General features: G+C 34.9%; 1 protein-coding gene across 1 annotated transcript in view; it reads right to left on the bottom strand.

The window, feature by feature from the left end:
- Window positions 1-22,621: 22,621 nt before the first annotated feature.
- LOC101393374 (catenin alpha-3) overlaps window positions 22,622-22,977 on the bottom strand; it is a 753,022-nt gene continuing 752,666 nt past the window's right edge. Inside the window, exon 9 of the mRNA XM_087433001.1 lies at window positions 22,622-22,729. Coding sequence (XP_087289127.1) covers window positions 22,622-22,729 — 108 coding nt within the window. The remainder of the gene's footprint in view (window positions 22,730-22,977) is intronic.

Raw genomic sequence — 22,977 nt, 5'->3', positions numbered from 1 at the left:
AAAGTTTGCTTATACGTAAATTAACCCCCATTAAGAGATTTTGTAAATACTTTCTGAAAAATTGAGACATCTTGTGGTTTATCTGAGATAGATACTCTAAAGCCACTTTGGACAGACGCTAGAGAGTATTCTCAAAATGACCCACCTTTTATATTTCTGCTGTAAGGAAAACTATCATACACTCAACTGAATTGTAAAATGCCTGGTGTGAAGTGCTCCCAGTTATTGATAAAAGAGAAAATTGCACAGGAAGAATGCACTCAGAGAGTGAAGAATGCTCTAGAGAGGAGAAGACAGGCGGAAAAGCAGAAGGAGGGAAGGGGAGAGAGTAAATTGTAGGTGGGAGGGCAGCAGCCTCTAGAAGAGTGACAGCTATTGTGGAGCAAAATCATTCTCTAAGACCTATATCTTCTGAAAGGATCTGATTCCATGTTGGAAAAGGAAGCTTTGGATCACTTACTAGGTTTTTACAGATGATCTGGATGAGCCAAGGACTGATTAGGTAAATTTATTATGAGAGGTTTGTTTATTTATCTCTTCTTAATACAGGTTTCCATTTCTTTGAATTGGTCAAAAATACCATTCATTTGAATAATTAAGGTCATTTACTATGGAGGACATAAAATGATGTCATTTGCATATGACCTTCTTTACATCATAGACTTAAATGACGGAATTTTAGCGCTAGACGCACCTTATTGATTACCTATCGCCACATCTTTATCTAATTGAATGGTTAACACTTCGTTAAACTCACTCAGCTAGTTAGTGAGAGAGCTGGAGAGGACAGAATATTTGTCTTGTGACTCAGTGCTGCTCTCTTTCTGCTGTTCCATATTGCCTCTTTCTAGATATGATCTAATGGTCACTGGCTACTCAGAGGTTAGTAGAAAAAAATTGTTTGCTTTGCATTTATATTTAAAAAATTTAGCTTTATGTTATTATATAATTGGTTATTTTAGTTTAAAATCTCAAATACTGTTCCATAAAATAGGATTATTACCTAATATATGACCCCAAAATAAAATGCTTACCAAATGATATAGAGAAAAATAATCAGTGTAATTAAGCCTCCTTCGTGTTTCAATAAATGAAACTGTTCATTTGAGTTTATTCTTGAGTCTGAAGTGTAATCAATATGTCTTTAGGAGTTCTAAGGGTTTCTTTATATTGGGAAATGAATTGCAATAAAGTATTTCAGAAGTCATCACCCACAAGTGATGGTTTAATGACCTCTGAAACATCTTACTTCAATTCTAGTGCTAAATTCTTGTAACCACACCAACACAGAAGCTCTTTAAAAGCCAAGAGTCACAGTTTAAGACCCTGGCTTCATTATTTTACATGGATTGGCATAAACTCAGTCACCTGTTCACAGTCAGCTCTGCCCTCAGCACTTCATGGCTCTCATTCACCATGTTGTCATCTCCATGCACCTAGTTATCAGTCACAGCAAGGTCTGTGGCTCTTCTTACAGTGCATCACGTTATTTCTTATCCTCAAGTTCAGTGCCTTTTCAAGTTTGGCATCTGCAGAAATATCAACATTGATTCTAAATATTTTAAAACTTGATGTAAAGAGTTCATATTTACCTTGTATTTGGTTATTCTGCAATTGCTCAGGGCCAACCAGTAAACTTGGTAAAAACCACACTAGAGAACGAGTTCATCTGCTGGCATTAACTCTACCATTTGGAAACACATTGTCAAGATGCACAGCATATCTGAGGGACTAGAGTATCTGCATACCATCCTTTAAAAGCCAGGCCTGATTCTAAAGGATGTCCTCCACATGTATTCACATTTATTCATTCATTCAATTAACAGAATTGCTGTTATGGGGAATTGCTACCAAATGCCCCATACATGGAAGATCTGATAACGCATAGAGTCAGAATTCTAGGTGCTGATGACTTAGCTAGAGAGAAAGGACACATAACATTACTTCATAATAAGACAAGAGATTATGAGTCATACTAACGGCATTTACAACAGCGGGATCTGGTGATCATCCTCGTACCAACTAACTGTATGCCTTAGGCATGTTCCTTAATTTTTCTATTTTCAAAATAAAGAATGCAGACTAGAAGCTCTCTCAGGCTTTTTTATTTGGCTGTCCCCTATCCAATCAAATGTAATAAAGTTGATTTTGTCATTTGGAGTAAATGCTTACACATTACTAGGTAATATTTAAAAAACAGATTTCAAGGCCAAAATCATTTCCCAAGACAAAGAAGGATATTTTATAAAAAGTATAACAGAAGAAAAAGATTCTGAGCTTTGAATCCATTCAGACCTGTGCACATACTCCAGCTCTGTCGTCTTCTAACTGTGTGACGTTAGTATGCTGATTCACCATTCTTAACCTTCCTTTTCTATAAAGTGAGGCAAATAATATCTAAATGAAATAATGCATGTAACATTGTCTGGCACACAAAAGCACTTACACAGGATAGCTATTACTATAAGTATTATCTGCATAGTGTTTTTTTTCCCCTTTTCTAAGCCCTTGCACGTTAACCATATAATTTTATCTTCACAATACTCTGTAAGGTAGTATTATTCCCATTCTGCATTTGAGGAAACTGAACCACAAAGAAGTTCAGTCACTGCCATAGGGCATATTAGGAAACAACTTCTATGTCTTTCCACAAAAAGGGAGCCTAAAGTGAGAGTTCCCTTGACTCTCCGTGAGTGTCAAATTTTGCACAACTTTTTTCATCCCGATAAAGTCAATCTTAAAAAGTTTGCTCCCACAATTTTAAATACCTACCTACCTGCTGAAAATAGATGCACTGTGGTGTGTGTGTGCATACGTGGGTATGTGCTGGAAAGACAGTATCATAGAATTGTGATTGCTGGAAGGGGTTATTAGTTGCATATTTTGTACACCTTTGGTCAATAATCTCAAAGAAATATCCAAGAGAAAAAAATATTCTTTTCCTTAGGATGACGGAGACAGAAGGCACAACAGAAATAAAATGCTAGTGGACTGTTACTTACCCAAAAGCATAATGTCCATAGTCCAGTGGCAGAGCTAGGAATAGAACCTTATTAAAATATTTTTACTTTATATCACTTGAATGTTGCTTATAAGATAAGCAAGTGTCTATCATCTTGGGCCTTAATGTTTCTATTTTTTCCTATGTGGTCTGTAACTTGGAGAAAGAAAGTATCCAGTAAGTTAACAAGGTAAAAAAAAAAAAATCCTTCCCACTCCTAGGAAAATAATAAATGAGCTGGAAATCATGGCCACATTTGTGAATAGGAAGTTGCTAAAGCTGCATTTATGTAATGATCACACCATGGAAGCCTGGAGACCTCTCTATTTAGCTCTTGTAAAACTACCTGCAGGTCACACTCTGACTGCAGTACTACAGTTCTTTTTTTAATTCAGCAAGTAGTTTTATAGCTGTGAATCTTCTGAACGCAGATTGAATTATGGAAAGCTGATCTTTGCACCACCGCTTAGGCTATCTGCCAGTCACAACTCAGATCTAATCTTTACTAGGTCCCTGCATAAATGTCTGAAACTGACCACAAATTTCAGAAGTGACATGCTGTTTTGTCATGAAAATGTGGTTTTCATATGCTGGAAGATTTAGAAAACAGGACTCCAAAAAAAGGAGACTTCTGCACCAGTGGTGAATAACTACTCTAGTGTGGGTTGTTCTGTTACAATTCTTAGGGAGGAAGGTATCCTAGAAACAAGCATAGATATAGATGGATCTTGGGTGATCCCTATGCTTTTCCTCATTTATCTTCCTCTTGCTTTTTAAAAAAGGTTTATAGCAACCATAAAAATAATAAAATTAGGTACACAATGAGAGGATATTGTTTTTCCCACTGGCATGAACTCATAGGTCAAATAGGATGCTTATATTGACAACAGTCCAGACATCTAACCAGAAGAATTGATGGTGACAGTCCGTTTCTTAAAGAAAGCTGCTGATGGTGCTTCCTGCTGTTAGTTCTTGCCATAGACCTCATCGACTCATCTCTGGCATCAAAGGTATCAGCACTACCTCTGCCAAACCTAAGCAATATTTGGAAATTGGAAAGTATGATAACATAAAATGCATGCATTCTGGAGATTAAAAGCCTTCAAAGTTCTCAAAACAAGAATGCCAGATCCATTTGTGTGTTTCCAAGCTTATAAAGTAATTCCATAGCCATTTTCACTGACTTCAAGGTTACCTTTTTTTAAAAATACTACTGCTTTAATGTTTCTCTTTTGGTCCTTGCCAATTTTGCTAAAAACTGTTGAATTTTTGAAATCAGATAAATTTGCGAATTTGAGTGTAGATGTCCCCTTGTGGCTGCTTTTCTAGGTGTATTTTATATCCTAAGTGCTGCTAGCTGACAGATACACTACAGTTCTTAGCTAGTTAATATCTGGAGATTCTGGCTATAGTGTTTATACAAAAACATTGAAATAATATTGGTCAACTGTTGATCAGAGATAAATGAAAATGTTCACTAATAAAAGACACTTAAAAATGAGACATTATCTTAGAATTTCTTTTTTATATTACCAGATTTTCATTTTTACCTGGGATTCTTAAATTAATAAAATAATAAATAAATTCTATTTTTTAGAGTCGTTTTAGGTTCACAGGAAAATTTAGAGGGAATCCAGAGATTTCTCACATATACCCTACCCCTACACATGCATAGCCTCTCCCACTATCAATATTTGCCACCACAATGGTGCATTTGATACAACTGATGAACCTGCATTGACATATCATATCATACATATCACTCTTGGTGTTTTATATTCTATGGGTTTGGACAAATGTATAATGACATGTATCAATCATTATGGTATCATACAGAGTATTTCCACTGCCCTAAAAATCCTCTGCGCTCTGCCTATTCATCCCCTACCTCAACTCCTAGTACCACTGATCTTTTAACTGTCTCCATAGTTTTGCCTTTTTTAGAATGTCATATAGTTGGAATCATACAGTAAGTAGCATTTTCAGATTGGCTTCTTTCACTTAGTGATATGCATTTAAGCTTCCTCCGTGTCTTTTCATGGCTTGGTACCTCATTTCGTTTTAGCACTGAAAAATATTCCATTGTCTGGATGTACCACAGTTTATTTGCCCATTCACCTATTGCAGGACATCTTGGCTGCTTCCAAGTTTTGGTAATTATTAATAAAGCTGCTATAAAATCAATGTGCAGGTGTTTGTATGGACAAAGTTTTTAACTCCTTTGGATAAATATCAAGGAATGTGATTGCTGGTTTGTATGGTGAGAGTATGTTTAGTTTTGTAAAAAACTGTCAAACTGTCTTCCAAAGTGGCTGTACCATTTGCATTCCCACCAGCAGTATATTAGAGTTCCTGTTGCTCCACATTCTTGCCAACATTTAGTGTTGTCAGTGTTTGGATTTTGGCCATTCTAATAGGTGTATAGTGGTATCTTACTGTTGTTTTAACTTGCAATTCCCTAATGACTTATGATGTTGAACATCTTTTCATATGCTTACTTGCCATCTATACATCTTCTTTCATTAGCTATCTGTTCAGGTCTTCCGCCCTTTTGCCCATTTTTTAGTCATGTTGTTTGTTTTCTTATTGTTGAGTTTTAAGAGTTCTTTGTATATTTTGGAAACAGTCCTTTATCAGATATATTCCTTGCAAATATTTTCTCCCAGTCCGTGCCTTGTCTTGTTATTATCAACATTGCCTTTTGCAGAGGATAAATTTTTAATTTGAATGAAGTCCAGCTTATCAACTGTTTCTTCATGTAAATGCTTTTAACGCTTTATCTAAAAAGTCATCACCATACCCAAGGTCATCTAGGCTTCCTCTCAGGTTATCTCCTAGGAGTTTTATAGTTTTGCATTTTACATTTAGGTCTATGATCCATTTGAGATAATTTTTGTGTAAGGTATAAGGACTGTGTCTAGATTCATTTTCTTCGGTGTGAATGTCCACTTGTTCCAAAATGGTTTGTTGAAAAGACCATCTTTGAAAATATTTTCTCCCATTTGATAAGTTGTCTTTTTATTTTGTTGATGGTTTCCTTTGCTGTGCAGAAAGTTTTTGGTTTGATGTAGTCCCACTTGTTTATTTTTACCTTTGTTGCCTTTCATTTTGGTGTCAAATCCAAAAACTCATCACCAAGACCGGTGTTAGCTTACCGCTTATGCTTTCTTCTAGGAGTTTTATGATTTCAGGTCTTACTTTTAAGTTGTTAATCCATTTTGAGTTAATTTTTGTGTATGGCATAAGATAGTGGTCCAGTTTCATTCTTTTGGATGTGGCTGTCCAGTTTCCCCAACGCCATTTATTGAAGAGACTTCCTTTCCCCATTGTATATTCTTGGCTCCTTTCTCATAAGTTAATTGACCATACATGCGTTGGTTTATTTCTGGACTCTCTATTCTGTTCCACTGATCTATGTGTCTGTTTTTATGCTAATACCATATGGTTTTGATTACTATAGCTTTGTAATATAATTTGAAATAAGGAAGTGTGAGGCATCCAGCTCTGTTCTTCATCAAGACTGCTTTGGCTATTCAGGGTCTTTTGTAGTTCCATACAAATTTTAGGATTGTCTTGACTATTTCTGTGGAAAATGCCATTGCAATTTTGATAGAGATTGCATTGAATCTATAGATTGCTTTGGGTAGTAAAGACATTTTAACAATATTAATTTTTCCAATCCATAGACACAAAATATCTTTCCATTTATTTGCATCCTTTTCAATTTCTCTCATCAATGTCTTATAGTTTTCAGTGTAAAGATTTTTCACCACCTTGATTAAATTTGTTCCAAAGTATGTTATTCTTTTTGATACTATTGTAAACAAGATTGTTTTGTTAATTTCCCTTCTTGATAATTCATTGGTGTATAGAAATGCAACTTTTTGTATATTGATTTTATATCCTGCAATAGTACTGAATTTGTTTATTATTTCTAAGTTTTTGGTGGAGTCTTTAGGGTTTTCTATGTATGATATCATGTCATCTGCAAACAGAGACAATTTTACTTCTTCCTTTCCAATTTGGATGCCTTTTTTCCCCAGTTTTATTGAGATATAATTGGCATATGTGACTGTATAAGTTTAAGGTGTACATCATGATTGTTTGATTTACATATATTGTGAAATGACTACCACAATACGTTTAGTTAACATTCATTATCTCATAGAGACAATAAAAAGAAAAGAAAACAAAATTTCTCCTTGTAATGAGAACTCTTAGGATCTACTCGCTTAACAACTTTCCTATATATCATACAGCAGTGTTAGCTATAGTCATCATGTTGTACATTATATCCCTAGTCTTTATTTATCTCATAACTGGAAGTTTGTAACTCTTGACCACCTTCCTCCAATTCCCTCTCCCCCCACCCCCTACCCCCCACCTTTGGTAATCACAAATCTGACCTTTTCTATGAGTTTGATGTTTTTGTTGTTCTTGTTTTATCAGATTCACATATAAGTGAGATCTTACAGTATTTGTCCTTCTCTCTGATTTACTTCAGTTAGCATAAAGCCTTCAAAGTACACCCATGTTGTCACAAATGGTAGGATTTCCTTATTTTTTTCTGGATGAATAATATTCCATTATAGATGTATATATTACATATGTGTATATATATATACATTGTGTATATAATAATATATAATATATACCATGTTATGTGTGTATATATATTATACCATATATGTATTATATATATATATATATTATACATTATACACTATCATTATGTACAGATTTTTTACCTCCTTGGTTAAATTTATTAGTATTTTATTGTTTTTAGTGCTATCGTAAATAGGATCGATTTATTTCTTTTTCAGAAAATTTATTGTTAGTGTATAGAAAGGCGACTGCTTTTTGTATATTGATTTTGTATCCTGCAACATTACTCCATCTGTTGACTAGTTCTAAAAGTGTTTTGGTTAAGTGTCTAGCATTATCTCTATATAAAATCATGTCATCTGCAAACAGAGACAATTTTACTTCTTCCTTTCCAATTCCAATGCCTTTTATTTCTCTTTATTGCCTGATTGCTCTGGCTAGGACCTCTAGTACTATTTTGAGTAAAAGTAGTGAGCATGGGCATGCTTGTCTTCCTGATCTTAGAAAAAAAGTTTTCAGTGTTTTCTTATTGTGGGCTTTTCATACATGGCTTTTATTATGTTTTGGTACGTTCCCCCTACAGCCAGTTTGTTGAGAGTTTTTATCATGAAAAAATGTTGAATTTTGTCAAATGCTTTTTCTACATCTACTGAGATCATCATGTGACTTTAATCCTTCATTTTGTTAATGAAATGAAGTATATTTCATTTCAAGTATATATATATTTGTGGTGTTTCATATTGATTGATTTGCAGACATTGAACCATCCTTGCAATCCTGAAATAAATCCCACTTGATCATGGTGTATGATCTTTTTAATGTATTATTGATTTTAGTTTGCTAATATTTTGTTGAGAAATTTTGCATCTATTTTCTTCCTCAATAGGAATATTGGCCTATAATTTTCTCTTTTTGTGGTGTCTTTATCTGGCTTTGGTATCAGAGTAATGCTGGTCCCAAAAAATGAGTTGGGAGTGCTATCTTTTCCTCTATTTTTTTGGAAGAGTTTGAGAAGGATTGGTATTAGTTCTTTTTTGAATGTTTGGTAGAATTAACCAGTGAAGATATCTGGTACTGGACTTTTGTTTGTTGGGGGGGTTTTGATTACTGATCCAATCTCCTTACTCGTTATTGGTCTGGTCAGATTTTCTATTTCTTTGTGATTCAGTCTTGGTAGGTTGTATAGTTCTGGGAATTCATCCATTTCTTCTAGGTTGTCCAATTTGTTGATGTATAATTGTTCATAGTAGTCTCTTATGATCCTTTGTATTTATGTAGTATCAGTTGTAATGTCTCCTCTTTCACTTATGACTTTATTTATCTGAGTCCTCTCCTTTTTTTTCTTGGTAAATCTAGCTAAAGATTTGTCTATTTTGTTTATCTTTTCAAAAAAACAGCTCATAGTTTCTTTGATCTTTTCTATTGTTTTTTCTGGTCTCTGTTTCATTTATTTCTGCTCTTATCTTTGCTATTTTCTTCCTTCTGCTAACTCTGGACTTAGTTGGTTATTCTTTTTCTAGTTCCTTGAGATGTACAGACTGGTTGTTTACTTGAGATCTTTCCTGTTTCTTAATGTAAGCATTTATCACTATACTTCTTCTTAGAACTGCCTTTGCTGCATCCCATAAGTTTTGGTATATTGTATTTCCATTATCATTTGTCTCAAGATATTTTTTATTTCTCTTTTGATTTCTTCTTTTACCCATTGGTTGTCCAGTAGCACGTTGTTTCATCTCCACATATTTATGAATTTTCCAGTTTTCTTCTTGTAATTGATTTCCAGTTGCAAACAATTGTGGTTGAAAAAGATGCTTGATATGATTTCAATCTTCTTAAATTTATTATGACTTGTTTTGTGGCCTAACATATGATTTATCCTGGAGAATATTCCCATGTGTGCTGGAGAAGAATATGTATTCTACTGCTGTTGGATGGCATGTTCTGTATGGGTCTGTTAGGTACATCTGGTCTAATGTGTAGTTTTAAGTCCAATGTTTCCCTGTTGATTTTCTGTCTGGATGGTCTATCCATTGTTAAAAATGTGGTATTGAAGTCCTCTGCTATTTTTATATTGCTGTCTATTTCTCCCTTCAGATTTGTTAATATTTGCTTTATATATGTAGGTGCTTCTATGTAATGATTGTGTGTTTTTAATTTCAAATTCCACTGGTCATTGCTGGCTATAGAAAAGTGATTGACTTTTGTATGTTAACTCTACAATAATCAACTTTGCCATAATCGCTTATTAGTTCCAAGAGATTTTTGTCAATTATTTCATATATTCTGTGTAGACAATGGCATCTGTGAACACAAACAGGTCAATTTCCTCCTTCTCTACCTGAGATTTTTTATGCTAATATTTATTGCAACATTAATATATTGCCAGACTTTGTCATAAAAGCTTTACAGGAGCTACCTCATTGGATTCTCAGAAATATGCTATTATCTCCATCTTCCTAATGAGAGATTAGAAGCCCAGAGAGGCTTAATAATCTGCTTAAATTCACACAGTATTAGAATCAGAATTTATTTTTCTGACTTTATGCTTTCCTACTACATTAGTCTGTACTGCCGTCTAAGGTCCTTACAAGTTTTAGTATTAAAAGCAGCATGAAACTTCTTACTTAAATTAGTTTTCAAATCAGACCAGCTAATTAATGGGCAAGTTTTCTGGAATTCTTTTAAGTGTACCACACACACACACACACACACACCCCCACCCATATACTAAGAAAATAAGTAGAAAATCTTACAATGGATATTTTTAGTATAATAAATAGGTTAACACTATTATTATTTAAATATTTAGCAACTAAAAATGATTGGATACTGAAAACTACAAAACATTGATGAAAAAATCAAAGATAGTTTAAATAATTGGAGAGATATACAATGTTCATGGATTAGAGAATTCAATACTGTTGAGATGTCAATTCTTTGTATACTGAATCTAAAAATTCAATGTAATTCCATTAGTAATTCCAACAATAGTTTTGTAGGAATTGATGGCCTCATACAAGAATTTACACAGAAAGACAAAGAAAGTAGAGTAGCGAAAACAATTTTTAAAAAGGAAGAACAATGTTAGAGAACTCACAAGACCTGATTTCGGGGGTTACTATAAAGGTACAGATTTAAAAACAACATGGTACTGGTGAAAAGTAGACACATAGAGCAATGGAATAGGACAGAGAGACCAGTGGTATACCCATAATATAGGTCAACTGATATTTAACAAAGGTGCAAACATGATTCAATATAGAAATGATATTCTTTTCAACAAATGATGCTGAAGCAATTGGATATTCATATGCAATAAATAAATAAATAAACAAAACCTTGTCCCTCTACCTTGCACCATATACAAAAAGTACCTCAAAATGGAATAAAAACCTAAGTATGAAAACAAAACAGTATAAAACTTGTAGAAGAAAACATAGGAGAAAACCTTTGTAACCATGGGTTAGGCAAAAGTTTCTTATATAAAACACAAAAGTATGATCCATATATGATAATATTGATAAATTTGACTTCACCAAAATTTAAAAGTTCTGCCCTGAACAAGATACTATGAAAAGATTTAGAAAGACAAGCCATGGATACAGAGAAAATATTTGTGAATTACAAAAACAACAAAGGACTTGTATTCAAAATATATAAAGATCTTTTAAACAATACAAAAATAAGTAAATAAATAGCCCAATTTAAAAAAAGGTAAAATGTTTGAACAGATACTTCACCAAAGAAGATATTCACATGGAAAAAAAACACACACAAAAAGATGCTCAGGGAATTAGGCATGGAAATAAAATTAAAAACATCCTAATTGGAAATTAAGAAGTACAATTATATTCGCAGATGACGTGGTCTTTCATATAGAAAATATTAAGGAATACATCCACACATATATAGAAACTAATAGAACTAGTAAACAAGTTCAGTAAGGTTGTAGAATGCAAGATCAATAGACAAAATACATTGCATTTCAATACATTGCATTTCAATACATTGCAAAAAAGAACCTAAAAATGAAATTAAAAAACCATACCATTTACAGTATCATCAAAAACAATAAAATGTTAGGAAAAAAATTAACAAAAGAAGTGCCATTTTATACACTGAAAACTACAAAACATTGTTGAAAGAAATTAAAGCAGATCTAAATAAATGGAAAGACATTCCACGTTCACAGATCAGAAGACAATATTGTTAAGGTGGCAATACTCCTCAAATTGATGTACAGATTCAAAATCCCTATCAAAGTCCCAGATGGTCTTTCCAGAAATCACATACTTAGCCTAAAACTCATATGGAAATTCAAGAGACTCGTTAATAGCCAAAACTATCTTGAAAAAGAACCAAGTCAGAAGACTAGCACTTTCTGATTTTAAAACTTACTACAAAGCTATGGTTTCAAGACAAAGAGTGGTAGTGACATAAGGATATACATATAGATCAATGGAATAAAATTGAGTCCAGAAATAAATCCTCACATTTATAGTCAATTGATTTATATCAATTCAATTGGAAAATAATAGCCTTTTCAAATTATGCTGGGACTAACGAATAACCACATGCAAAAGAATGAAACTGAACTCTTACCTAAGACACATACAAAAGCTAACTCAAAGCTGATCAAAGACTTAACTTAAATGTAAGAGCTAAAAGTATAAAACTCTTACTAGAGAACATAGGAGTAAATCTTCATAATCTTAGATTAAGCAATGATTTCTTAAATATGAAACCAAAAGCATAAGCAACAAAAGAAAAAAGAGATAAATTGCTCTTCATCAGAAATTAAAACTTTTGTGCTTGAAACGATACCATCAAGAAAGTGAAAAGACAACTCACAGAATGGGAGCAAATTTTGCAAATTATATATCTGGTACGAGACTTGCCTCTAGAATATGTAAAGAATGATTACACTTCAATAATATAAAAACCAAATAATCCAATTTTTTAAATGGGCAAAAGATCTAAATAAATATTTCTACAAAAAAGATATATGAGTGGTCAATAAGCACATGAAATGATGTTCAACATCATTAGCCATCAGGGAAAAAAAAATCAAAGCCACAATGAGAAACCACTTCACACCCACTAGGGTGACTATAATCAAAAGCAAACAATAACAAGTGTTGGCAAGGATGAGGAGAATTGAAACCCTCATACACTGCTGACGGGGATGTAAAATGGTGCAGCCTGGTATCACTGGAAAACAGTCTAGCAGTTTCTCAAATGGTTAAATACAGAGTTATTATATGACCCAGAAATTCCACTGCTAGGTATAGACCCAATAGAAAGGAAAACGTATGCCCACACAAAAACTTCTATTAAAATGTTCAACAGAATTATTCACAATAGCCAAAAAATGGAAACAACCCAAGTGTCCATGAACTTTTGAATGGATAAATAAAACATGGTATATCCACCCAACCGAATTGGCCATAAAAAGGAATGTGGTACTGATACACACTACACATGGATGAACCTTGAAAACATTACGCTAAGTAAAAAAAGCCAGTCACAAAAGACCACATATTGTATGATTCCCTTTATATGCAACATCCAGAATAGGCAAATCTATAGAGACAGAAAGCAGACTAGTGATTGCCTAATTTGGGAGAGAAGGAAATGTTTTAAAATTGATTGTGATGATTGCACAACTTTGTGAACATTCTAAAATTGACTGAAATGTGTACTTTAAATAGGCGAATCGTGTGGTATGTGAATTATACCTCGAAAACGTTGTTACAAAAATAAATGTTCAATATCATTAGTAATTAGGGAAATGCAAATTAAAGGCAAAATAAGATAATACTATATACATAGTAGAATGGCAAAAACAAAAACAACAAATTTTACAATACCGAGTACTGGCAAGGATATAGAGCAACTGGAACTCTCATTCATTGCTGGTGGGAATGCAAAATAATATTCTAGCCATTTTGGAAAACAATTTAGCAGTTTCTTATAAAGTTGAACATACACGTACCATATGACTACCTGTACCATATGAGAAATTTGAACTTTTTATTTCTGGATCTTAAATGTGTCAGTCCTTCTGTCTCTGAAATATCCCTCTTTGCCCATCTCTTTTGCCTAATTCTACTTTAAACCTAAATCCTCTTTAGTTTACAGTTTAGAAGGCAATTCCTCAAAATTGTAATGTTTATCCTAAAGTAATCCAATCACCACAGATGTTCCCACAGGACCCAGTAGTTCATCCATCACATCACTTATCACAACCGTATACCGTTGCCATTTACTTTTCTTTATTTTCTCCTAGATGGTTAGCTCCAATAGGCAGAGTCTATCTTTTCTCTGTCTGTGATTGAATCCCCAGCACCCAGCACATCTGTTTTAAAAAAAATATTTATTTGTGGGGCCGGCCTGGTGGCGTAGTGGTTGGGTTTGCACGCACCGCTTCAGCAGCCCGGGGTTCGCGGGTTCGGATCCCGCACCGCCTATCAAGCCATGCTGAGGCAGGCGTCCCACAGGTAAAAAGTGGGCACAGATGTTAGCCCAGGGCCAATTTTCCTCAGCAAAAAGAGGAGGATCGGCAACAGATGTTAGCTCGGGGCTAATCTTCCTCACACACACACACAAAATTTATTTGAGAAACAGATGGCTTTTTGCAAACATAACGCAAACTCTTTGGACACCATGTTGCTAGCAAAGGAAAATTAAAGCAACCTTGACACAATGAGTAATAATTTCGTCTGACTATACCAATAGTTGGAGTAAAAGAGTGAGATTGAGAGTTAAAGTGAAAGAAGAGGAGAAGAGGAAGAGAACTTGTAGTAGTCATTTACTTGGCTAACTCAAAGCACAAAAGTCAAGTGCTCTAAGGATGTTCTGCTTTTCTTTTGGAACTCCATGCATAATTTCACAAAAATATCACAGTGATTTAGAAAACCTAAGTCTCTTTTCAAGCTGCTTTTCCTTTAGACAAAGCGATCAATGGAATGTAGAGTAAATTTGACTTTGTTTTTCAGTAATGGGAGTATTTCTTGAGAAGCATCAAATCTAATGCTTCCATCTTGCAGAAAGCACCAAGCCTAATTGTTTTCTTATGAAAGGGATTTTCTGGATATACACAGCCACAGCTTTAACCAGGTCTAACATACATGTGAATGATCCTTTGGCAAGATCCCCCTTTCTCTCTCCCCACTCCTATGCTAGCACTGCTTGCAAGCAACAGAGGAGATAAGAGGAAATAGCTGATCTTCTCTGTGCCCTTAACCTTTTTCAATTTGCCTCCTGTTTCAAAGTTAACCACTATAGGAAAGAAAACTAGAAGGAACCCACTTCCTCAAACCAAGTTCCCTTCCTGTATTTTACCATATACCCGCAATACCAGATTCTCACTAACAGGACATCTTTCATATCTTATCTACATCACTTACAAAAATCCATCTTGCTGAAGCTTGTCTTTCAAAACTTGACCTTAGAGCTGAGACTGCAAAACTAGTGGTCCGTGGCATTATGTAGTGGCACAAATGACAGGATTGTGTTTTTGGCTCTTATTTTGTTTTAAATTGATTTAGGTGTCTACACTTAGAAATCAAGAGATTTTTACATTAAAATCTATATTTCTGGGTTCTTGTAAGAAATTGTAGTGTCTGACAACACTGGGCCCGCATTCATGCACAGCAATAACTGACCAAAGAAAAATTGAGGCCAACCCTTTAGACTGGGCTTATGCTCCCCATTTTATCACAGGCCCACCCTACAGAGCCCTGTCACTCATTACTTGTTTGTCCCCTACTGTAAGCATTTGAATTTTCTGTGCCTACCTTAGGAATGTTCTACACACAAGCCTGAGAGGGGTTTGAGCGATGGGCAGGGGCACCTCTAAATGCAGTTTAGGTTGGGAAAAATACTTATAATAAAATCATCTGCAATTTTTTACTTCTATTAGGGACTCAATAGGTTTTTGTGGACTGACGAAGCTAAATAGTATACATACCACTAATAAAAAGGCAAAATATATTCCAAGTTCCAAACAATCAACTTCCAAATGGACTACTTGTACTTTCTCATCAGAAGATGATGCCTAATCTTGCTTAGCTCTTATATCCTAGGCTAATCACTAAGCATGAGCTAAGTAGCTACCTACGAGTTACAAAGAATAACTCCATGTGGAAGGATTTCATGGGCATAAATGTGTGCTTCTGGCTTTCTACTTCTCTAGTTTGGGGAGGTGGGACAAGACTAGAGATTCTTAAAAAAAAATAAAGTCAATTCTTGGCTTGATCCATTTAATGTCAGGTCTCTTGTCCAAACGCATTCAGAAAGGTTTCTCCTCTCTCTATCAAGAAATTAAATATATAAAACTTGGGCTCACTTACCATTTTCAGATTTATTGCGCTATCTTTATTCCTTTAATCTCTGCCATTGATAGAATGGAGTTGATTCCCTACTCTTCTCTTTATTAGCTGTGTGACCTTAGGGAAGTTGCTTAATTTTTCTCAGCCAAGGTGATCTTATCAGCAAAATGGTAATAAAAGTATTTATCTCAATCATTGTGAGCATTGATATAATGAGGTAATGAGTACAAAGTGCTCTGCATGATGCTGGTACAGATTACTAAATGTTTTATTTATTTTCCTTTATTTTCCCCCTTTTTATTATTTGAAATAAAAGTTATTTTTGTCCTATAAAAGCCAGAAAAGAACCACTCCTCCAATACTTCTGGTTAACCAGCCTCCTCCATCCACCACCAGGTTACCTACACATATAAAACAAACAAAAGAACTCTTCTCTCTAGTTTCTAGAAATTTGAATGCCAGGAATGGAGAAGATTATTTAATCCTTCATTTTCCATTTACAGATAATGAAACTGAATTCCAAAGAGGTTTAGTGATTTGCTAAAGTCACTTAAGAAAGGGAGTAGAACTCACCTGTTTTAAAACACAAAAGACAAAAATGAAACCAGGTATTAAACAGCAGGGGTCTGTATAGATGAGCTCTATAGAGCACACTGTAGGGAATCACTGTATTTTTTTCAATTGAGTGGAATAGTGAATTAAAAGGAATAGATCAGCTCCAACTTGCATGATCAGACTGGTGATTGAAACAAAGTTTGGCTTCTAGGCCTGGGATTATTCACTGGTAATTGTCAGTTACCATGAGTTAGCATGTTTGTTTTTTAACTCTTGGCCAAATAACATCACGGAGAGTAATATTGGGAAGTCTCCAGTTTCAGAGAAGTTTCACACACCAATTAGTTTTACGTCAAAACTTTGGGTACATAATTTCAGCAGGAGATTTTGCACACGCCATCTTTTAGCCTGTTAATGTTCCTGAAGAACACTTTAATCTGTATTTGGAAGTTGGATATATAGGTCCAACAATTATAGTATATTTGAAATTACCTTATAAAATGAATTATCAAAAGGAAAATTTCATTGCTCATCAGAGGTACTGGAGATTCACGTGATCTCTTTCCAGATAAGAATTTGAAAGAAAAAAAAATGTTAAATAGGAGAAAGGAAAGAAGACTAATATGCACTGAACAATGATGTCCACATCATGTGGCATTTGGTAGTTTAACGTGTCATCCCATCCGATCTTACTATCATCTTTACAATACATTTTATTCAATAAGTCATGCTGTTTACCATCTTTTAAGATTTTCTATAAGATTAATGGACAGTCTACTTCATCTGTTTATACACTAATCCATTCAACAATGATTTATTGAATGCTGCACTTACTATATCTCAGGATAGGGAAACAAAAACAAAGACTCTAGACAGTATTCCTAGGGGCTAGCATACATAATATATGGTACACAGTAGGCACTAAAGACATATTTGTTGAATGAATGAATAAATGAATATACTCCTGTCCTCAGCTTGCTAATCATCTATCTAGAACTGCACTGTTCAATATGGAGCCATCAGCCACATATGGCTAATGCACTTAAAACGTGGCTAGTGTACATTAAGATAGGCCGAAATACACATCAGATTGCTAAGATTTAGTAAAAAAAAAAGAATGTAAAATTATAGATTATATGTTGAAATGATAATATTTTGGACAGATTGGATTAAATAAAACATATTATTAAGATTAGTTTCACCTGTTTATTTTTACTTTTTTTAGTATGGCTGCCAGAAAATTTAAAATTATATATGTGGCTTCCCTTCTATTTGTATTGGATAACATTGATGTACTGCCATTAAGTCCTGGGGCACTTGCTTTTCTGTTCCAATTTTATTATTAAAACTAATTTTCTTCTCTCTCTTTAATGTATGATAATAAGTTAGGTTTTAAGTCTCTGATTTTTCTATAATTGTATCACTACCCTTTTCCTGTATTTCAAAGACCATGAATGGAAAATATATAAAGAAACCTCTAAAACATGGAAAGGAACTCACTGTGCATTCAGGTTAGGCTTTTAAGGACCGTGTTTAGCAATGTCTTTTAGCTGAAAGAGGATTAAACTGCTGAGCAGTTTCTAATCCAGGGAGTGGGCAGTCACACCTGTGTGTTCTATTCTGCATAAGCAAAAGCACTCCTCACGTAGCTATAACATCCTTTCCCCACCAAAAGAGGAGAGCTGCCAAGATGCTCACTGAGAACAGTTGTTGGTTTGTGTACAAGTGTAAGTATGGGTTTGTTCTTTCTCTTTTTTTCTTTTCAAGGGAGGGAAGGAGGAAGAACGGGATGGGACTCTAAAAGCTTTATTTATAACTGAACATTCCTTATTTGATAACAGATAATCAATTAAAGCAATGTGTTACACTTGAACAGCATTCTGCCAAAAAGCAAAGATATTAGTAGAGCTGATAGCAATCAGCACTTCTTGCAAACAGCAAGAGTCCCCTCTAAAGCCTTCTCTCTTGGCGCTGGGGCTTTGTTAAATCTGGCTCACCATTTTGTGAGTGGGAACAATCAGCTATGTAGGTTGGAGGGAAGTATTATAATTAAATGTCCACCCACTTTTTCCTTTTTGATGAAAGGCTCCCATGAAACTTACTAAAATAAGGTGCATCAAGACAGATGAATTTTTGATGAATAAGTCAAAGCACTGACGAAGCTGGCTTTTCACAAAGAGAAACTTCTCTTTAATTCACAGAAAATTTTCAGGCCTAGATCATTAACAGTGTCATATGTAATGATAATTAATATGGCAAAACCCATGGGATAACTGAAGATTTCACCATTTTAGTTGGTAGCAGCTACAGTGTTCAACCTGAACTGACTTGCTGAGAACAAATTATAATAGGATTCAAAAATAATAACAGAGTTTTTAAAAATTAATTTTAGAGAAATATTTAATAAAAGCCATTATAATAAACAATGCATTCATTGAACGTAATGGCATGCTTCTGAATAATAGTTATACTACCACATTAAAGTTATCCCCATTTCAGAGATATGGGCAAAGTTCTTTAAAGATGTTATTAAATTGTCACTCAGTCCTTCTGAGGGAGATCTGGAGCAGAGTTTACAATACCCGCTTTTGATAAAGGGCAAAAGCATTTACTAACATCACTGTCAAGAATTATTTTAAAGTATCCATGTATAGTAGAGTAGGGAGGTACGCTACAAAAAAAATGGGCTCAGGCATATATCTCAAGTCCAGTTACTGGAATCCCCAAAGTCAACTTTCTAGAAAGAAAAACTGAGTTGCTGGTATGAATGTTCCTTCATTCAATACAGATTTATTGAGCACTAGCTGAACAGACTTTGCTATTAGAGGAGGCTCAAAGCAATAAAAGATAAACTCCTTACTGTTTAGATTACTGAATATTTTTATTTTTAAGATAAAATTAATATTTTAAATTTCCTGTTTAATACGTATTATTGGTGGAAGCCAGTAGAGTTAATGGTCACCATCAGCACAAGATCAAAGTACCGGGGAGCATAATTCAATGAGTACATTTGTCATTAACAGCTAATCACTATGTGACGATGATTTTTAAAATGCCAACCTCTTGACTCCTGCTTCTCATTTCCACTGTGGCTTGGTGGATCCAGAAGCACAGGGTACCTTGCATGTTCAAAGTAGGAAAAGCTTTACGTAATAGCTACTTAGTTAAGCATAACTAAGTTAAAATTAGCCACAAGGATCTAGGTTCTCCAGTTATTGTCACTCCCCAGTGGGTTATTAAACCCAGTGATGGTTTAATAACCATCATTTCACCCATGATCATTTTATACAAAACTACATGATAATATAGCAGGAGACCTCAGACATGACCCACTACAGAATGGGAATATTCAGGCCCAATTTATAGGCCACTCTGCTCTTCATTTCCATTTTTTTCTCCAATACTCCCAATCCTTTTGGTTTCCAAATTTCTATTACCATGGAATTTCTTACTGCTTTGTGTTGGGCTTTGTGTTCAGTTCCACTTTTTATTATCTTTTTTGTGAAAGTTACACGTTGATCACTATCTAAAGAGTTCCTTCAACAGCATGGAGTTTTTCTTCAAAGATCTGATAGGAATTCTTTAAAAATGGACTTTTTTTTTCCATTTAAGTCTTACTTCAACAAGTTCACTGATTTTAGATTTCTCTGACAAACATAGTTGAGGTATCAAAACCCAGACATGTTGAAAATAGCTTTTTCTTGAAGTCATTTAGAATCGAAGACTTTCTGTCCCGCTATGTCAAATTACCCAGCCTGGGAATAAGATGGGTGTATGTGCTTGTCTGTGTAGTGGACAGGGAGGCAGGAGGGAGGAGGAGGATTAGTAAGGAGTCTATACAAAGTGACTCACAATGTCCTCTAAAACTCATATATTTAAGCTCTCCTATTTCCCTGGACTCTGTCACAGACACTTCTGTCTCAATGTTTGTAGTAAATTAACAATGATTTTCTCTGTTGCTTTGGTGAGACAGCTCCTTTCAAAAAAGAATTTTCCTGGAGGACAAATGCAGTGCTTTTTTTTTCCTTCTTGATATACATAAACAATCTAGCGTGCAAGCAGTATACTTAAAAACCATCTTCCTTTTCTCCTATGTCTATATCTCTTAGAAAACTAGAAGTCTCTCAATTGTAAAAAGTATTTGCTAGATAATAGAATTTTAGAAACTGCTAGTGACCTTAGACATTATTTTGTTTAACCTTCACTTTATAGATAAAGCAAACGAAGCCCTGACAAGAGAAGTGTAGTAGATTAAAGGTGGCCACACATACATTACTATTCCTTCCACTGAGAAGTGGAGTCTCACATGCCCCCTCCCAGACCCTTGTGTTTGGGCAGGCTCTGTGATCGCCTTGACCTATAAAATAGAGTGGAAGTGGCACTCTGCCAATTTCTGGGCCCAGGCCTTAAGAGAATGTCAGCTTCTACTTCCTGTCTCTAGCTTGCCTTGGGACTTCTCATCTCAGAACCCAGCAACTGTGCTGTGAGAAGCTGAAGACACGTGGCGAGGCCCTGCATGGGTGCTCCAGTCGACAACAACAGCTAAGCTCCTAGCTGTCAGCTAACACGTGTTGAATGTGCCATCTTCTATGTCTAGCCTGGTCAAACCTTTGGAGGGCTCCATCCCCAGCCAGTATTTGACAGCAATCACATGAGAAACTCTAAGAGAATTGCCCAGCTCTGCCCGATCAACGCACAGATCAGTGAGAGAATAATAAATGGTTATTTTAAGCCACTAAGTTTGGGGATGGTTTGTTATGTAGTAAAAGCTAACTGGAACTGAAAATGACTTACACCAGTTTCTAAGTAATACCAGAGTGAGAACGAGAAGTCTCAAAAGCTAGCATAGTCTCATTATAATGTGTTAAGGGAGCACACAGAGTTAAATAAGACCCATTCTCAGTACCCCAGTAGCTCAAAATTCCAAAATCTTTTATTCTTTCAATATTTATATGAAATACAGAATTTTCAAAATCCTCAAATATTTAAAATAGATTCTTAGAGCTCTTTCTGCATAATAATAAACTATCATTTGGTAATAAATTAAGGTGTATTCTCAAGTGTTTCTTGAATGCAGTACCTTAGTAATAAGTGTCATGAAAGAAAGAGTTCCTTAGGTAAACTGATTTGCGGAAATTCTAACTTAAACTAAAGAAGTGTCTTTATCTCTGGATCTTTCAGAAATGTAAAATCTCCAGGAGGAGAAATAGATATAACTTTTTCTCAAAACTGCGTCCCTTCAAGGGGCTCCTCTTTATTGAGCTCTTCATGAGACTTATGTTGCATAAAAACACTAAAAGGAGAAATAGGACTAGGGATGAAACTTTATTCACAGAAACCAACTTTTAATTTCAGAATAATTCACCAAAAAGTTGTTTTCATAATTTGATGTGTCTTCAGCTTAGAGAATACATTTTTAGACAAAACTTTTACGACTGTCAGGGACTACACTTAGGTGTCTTTAGTGACCTGCTCCCTCTGCTCTGCTGTCTTACTTTTAACATTTTCCTGGGGAATAGCTAACAAATATTTGAGCAAGGAGTACAAGAAGGAAAAAATAAAATTAGATAAATAATAAATAACTGAATGAATTAGTTAAAAATTGTGAACCTGGAAATCAGCTCTGACTCTAATTAGTTGGGTTTTGTACCTTTATTTCCATATAAGGCGGATAGGAATTGTATCAGTTGCCCTGTCTCACAGAGTTCTTGGGAAGTTCAAAGCAGATTTCAAAGTTGGAGGTGGGGCAGTTTTAGGGCTGAAATGATCTTAGTAATCATCTATCTATCCACTCCTTTCATTCTCAACATGTGAAGACTGGAATCCAGAAAGAGAATTTATAGTGCAAATGTTGGCTACATTGGAAACTTCCTTCCCAGTGGATCCACGTTAAAGATGTTGGGAAAGTCCTCTATTTTAGTAGATGTTATATTGAATGCTGTGATTCTAACTCGGGTGGTGACTATTTCTAACTCACAAATTTTATAAGCAATTTGGGCACCAAAACACATATGTCACCAGAGTTCATGGCTAACATAGGAAGGTATGGCAGTCAAAACGTTTAATAAGTAGTATGGCATGGGTGCTGACAGTGAGAATAGAGGCTAGCCATATGCAAATGGTCCAGTCATACTGATAAGTAGCAGCAGTATATCAGCTCTAGTATACAGATCTGGTCAATCACATTTTCCCCTTCCTGCCGCTGGTTCCTGACCATTAGAGTACTATCACCCTTCTGGTGTTAGAAATTCTTCCATTCAGAATTTCTTATACTGTGGCTCTTTCTTATAATGTGGCTGCATTATTGATGCCCATAATACAGTAGGTTCTGTTAACTACCTGCTGGGACTCGCCCAGCACTTCATGGCTCCTTCAGCAATATGCCACCCTGCCCCCCAAATCATGGGACATTTCCATGTTTCCAGTTTCCAAGCAAAAGGAAATTATAGTTTTATTACCTCCTCTTACCCCTACTAGGACATG

Source organism: Ceratotherium simum, chromosome 6 (assembly GCF_057802395.1).
Source record: "Ceratotherium simum simum isolate JZ-2026a chromosome 6, ASM5780239v1, whole genome shotgun sequence".
Taxonomy (NCBI): domain Eukaryota; kingdom Metazoa; phylum Chordata; class Mammalia; order Perissodactyla; family Rhinocerotidae; genus Ceratotherium; species Ceratotherium simum.
This window is presented reverse-complemented; position numbering and strand designations above follow the sequence as displayed.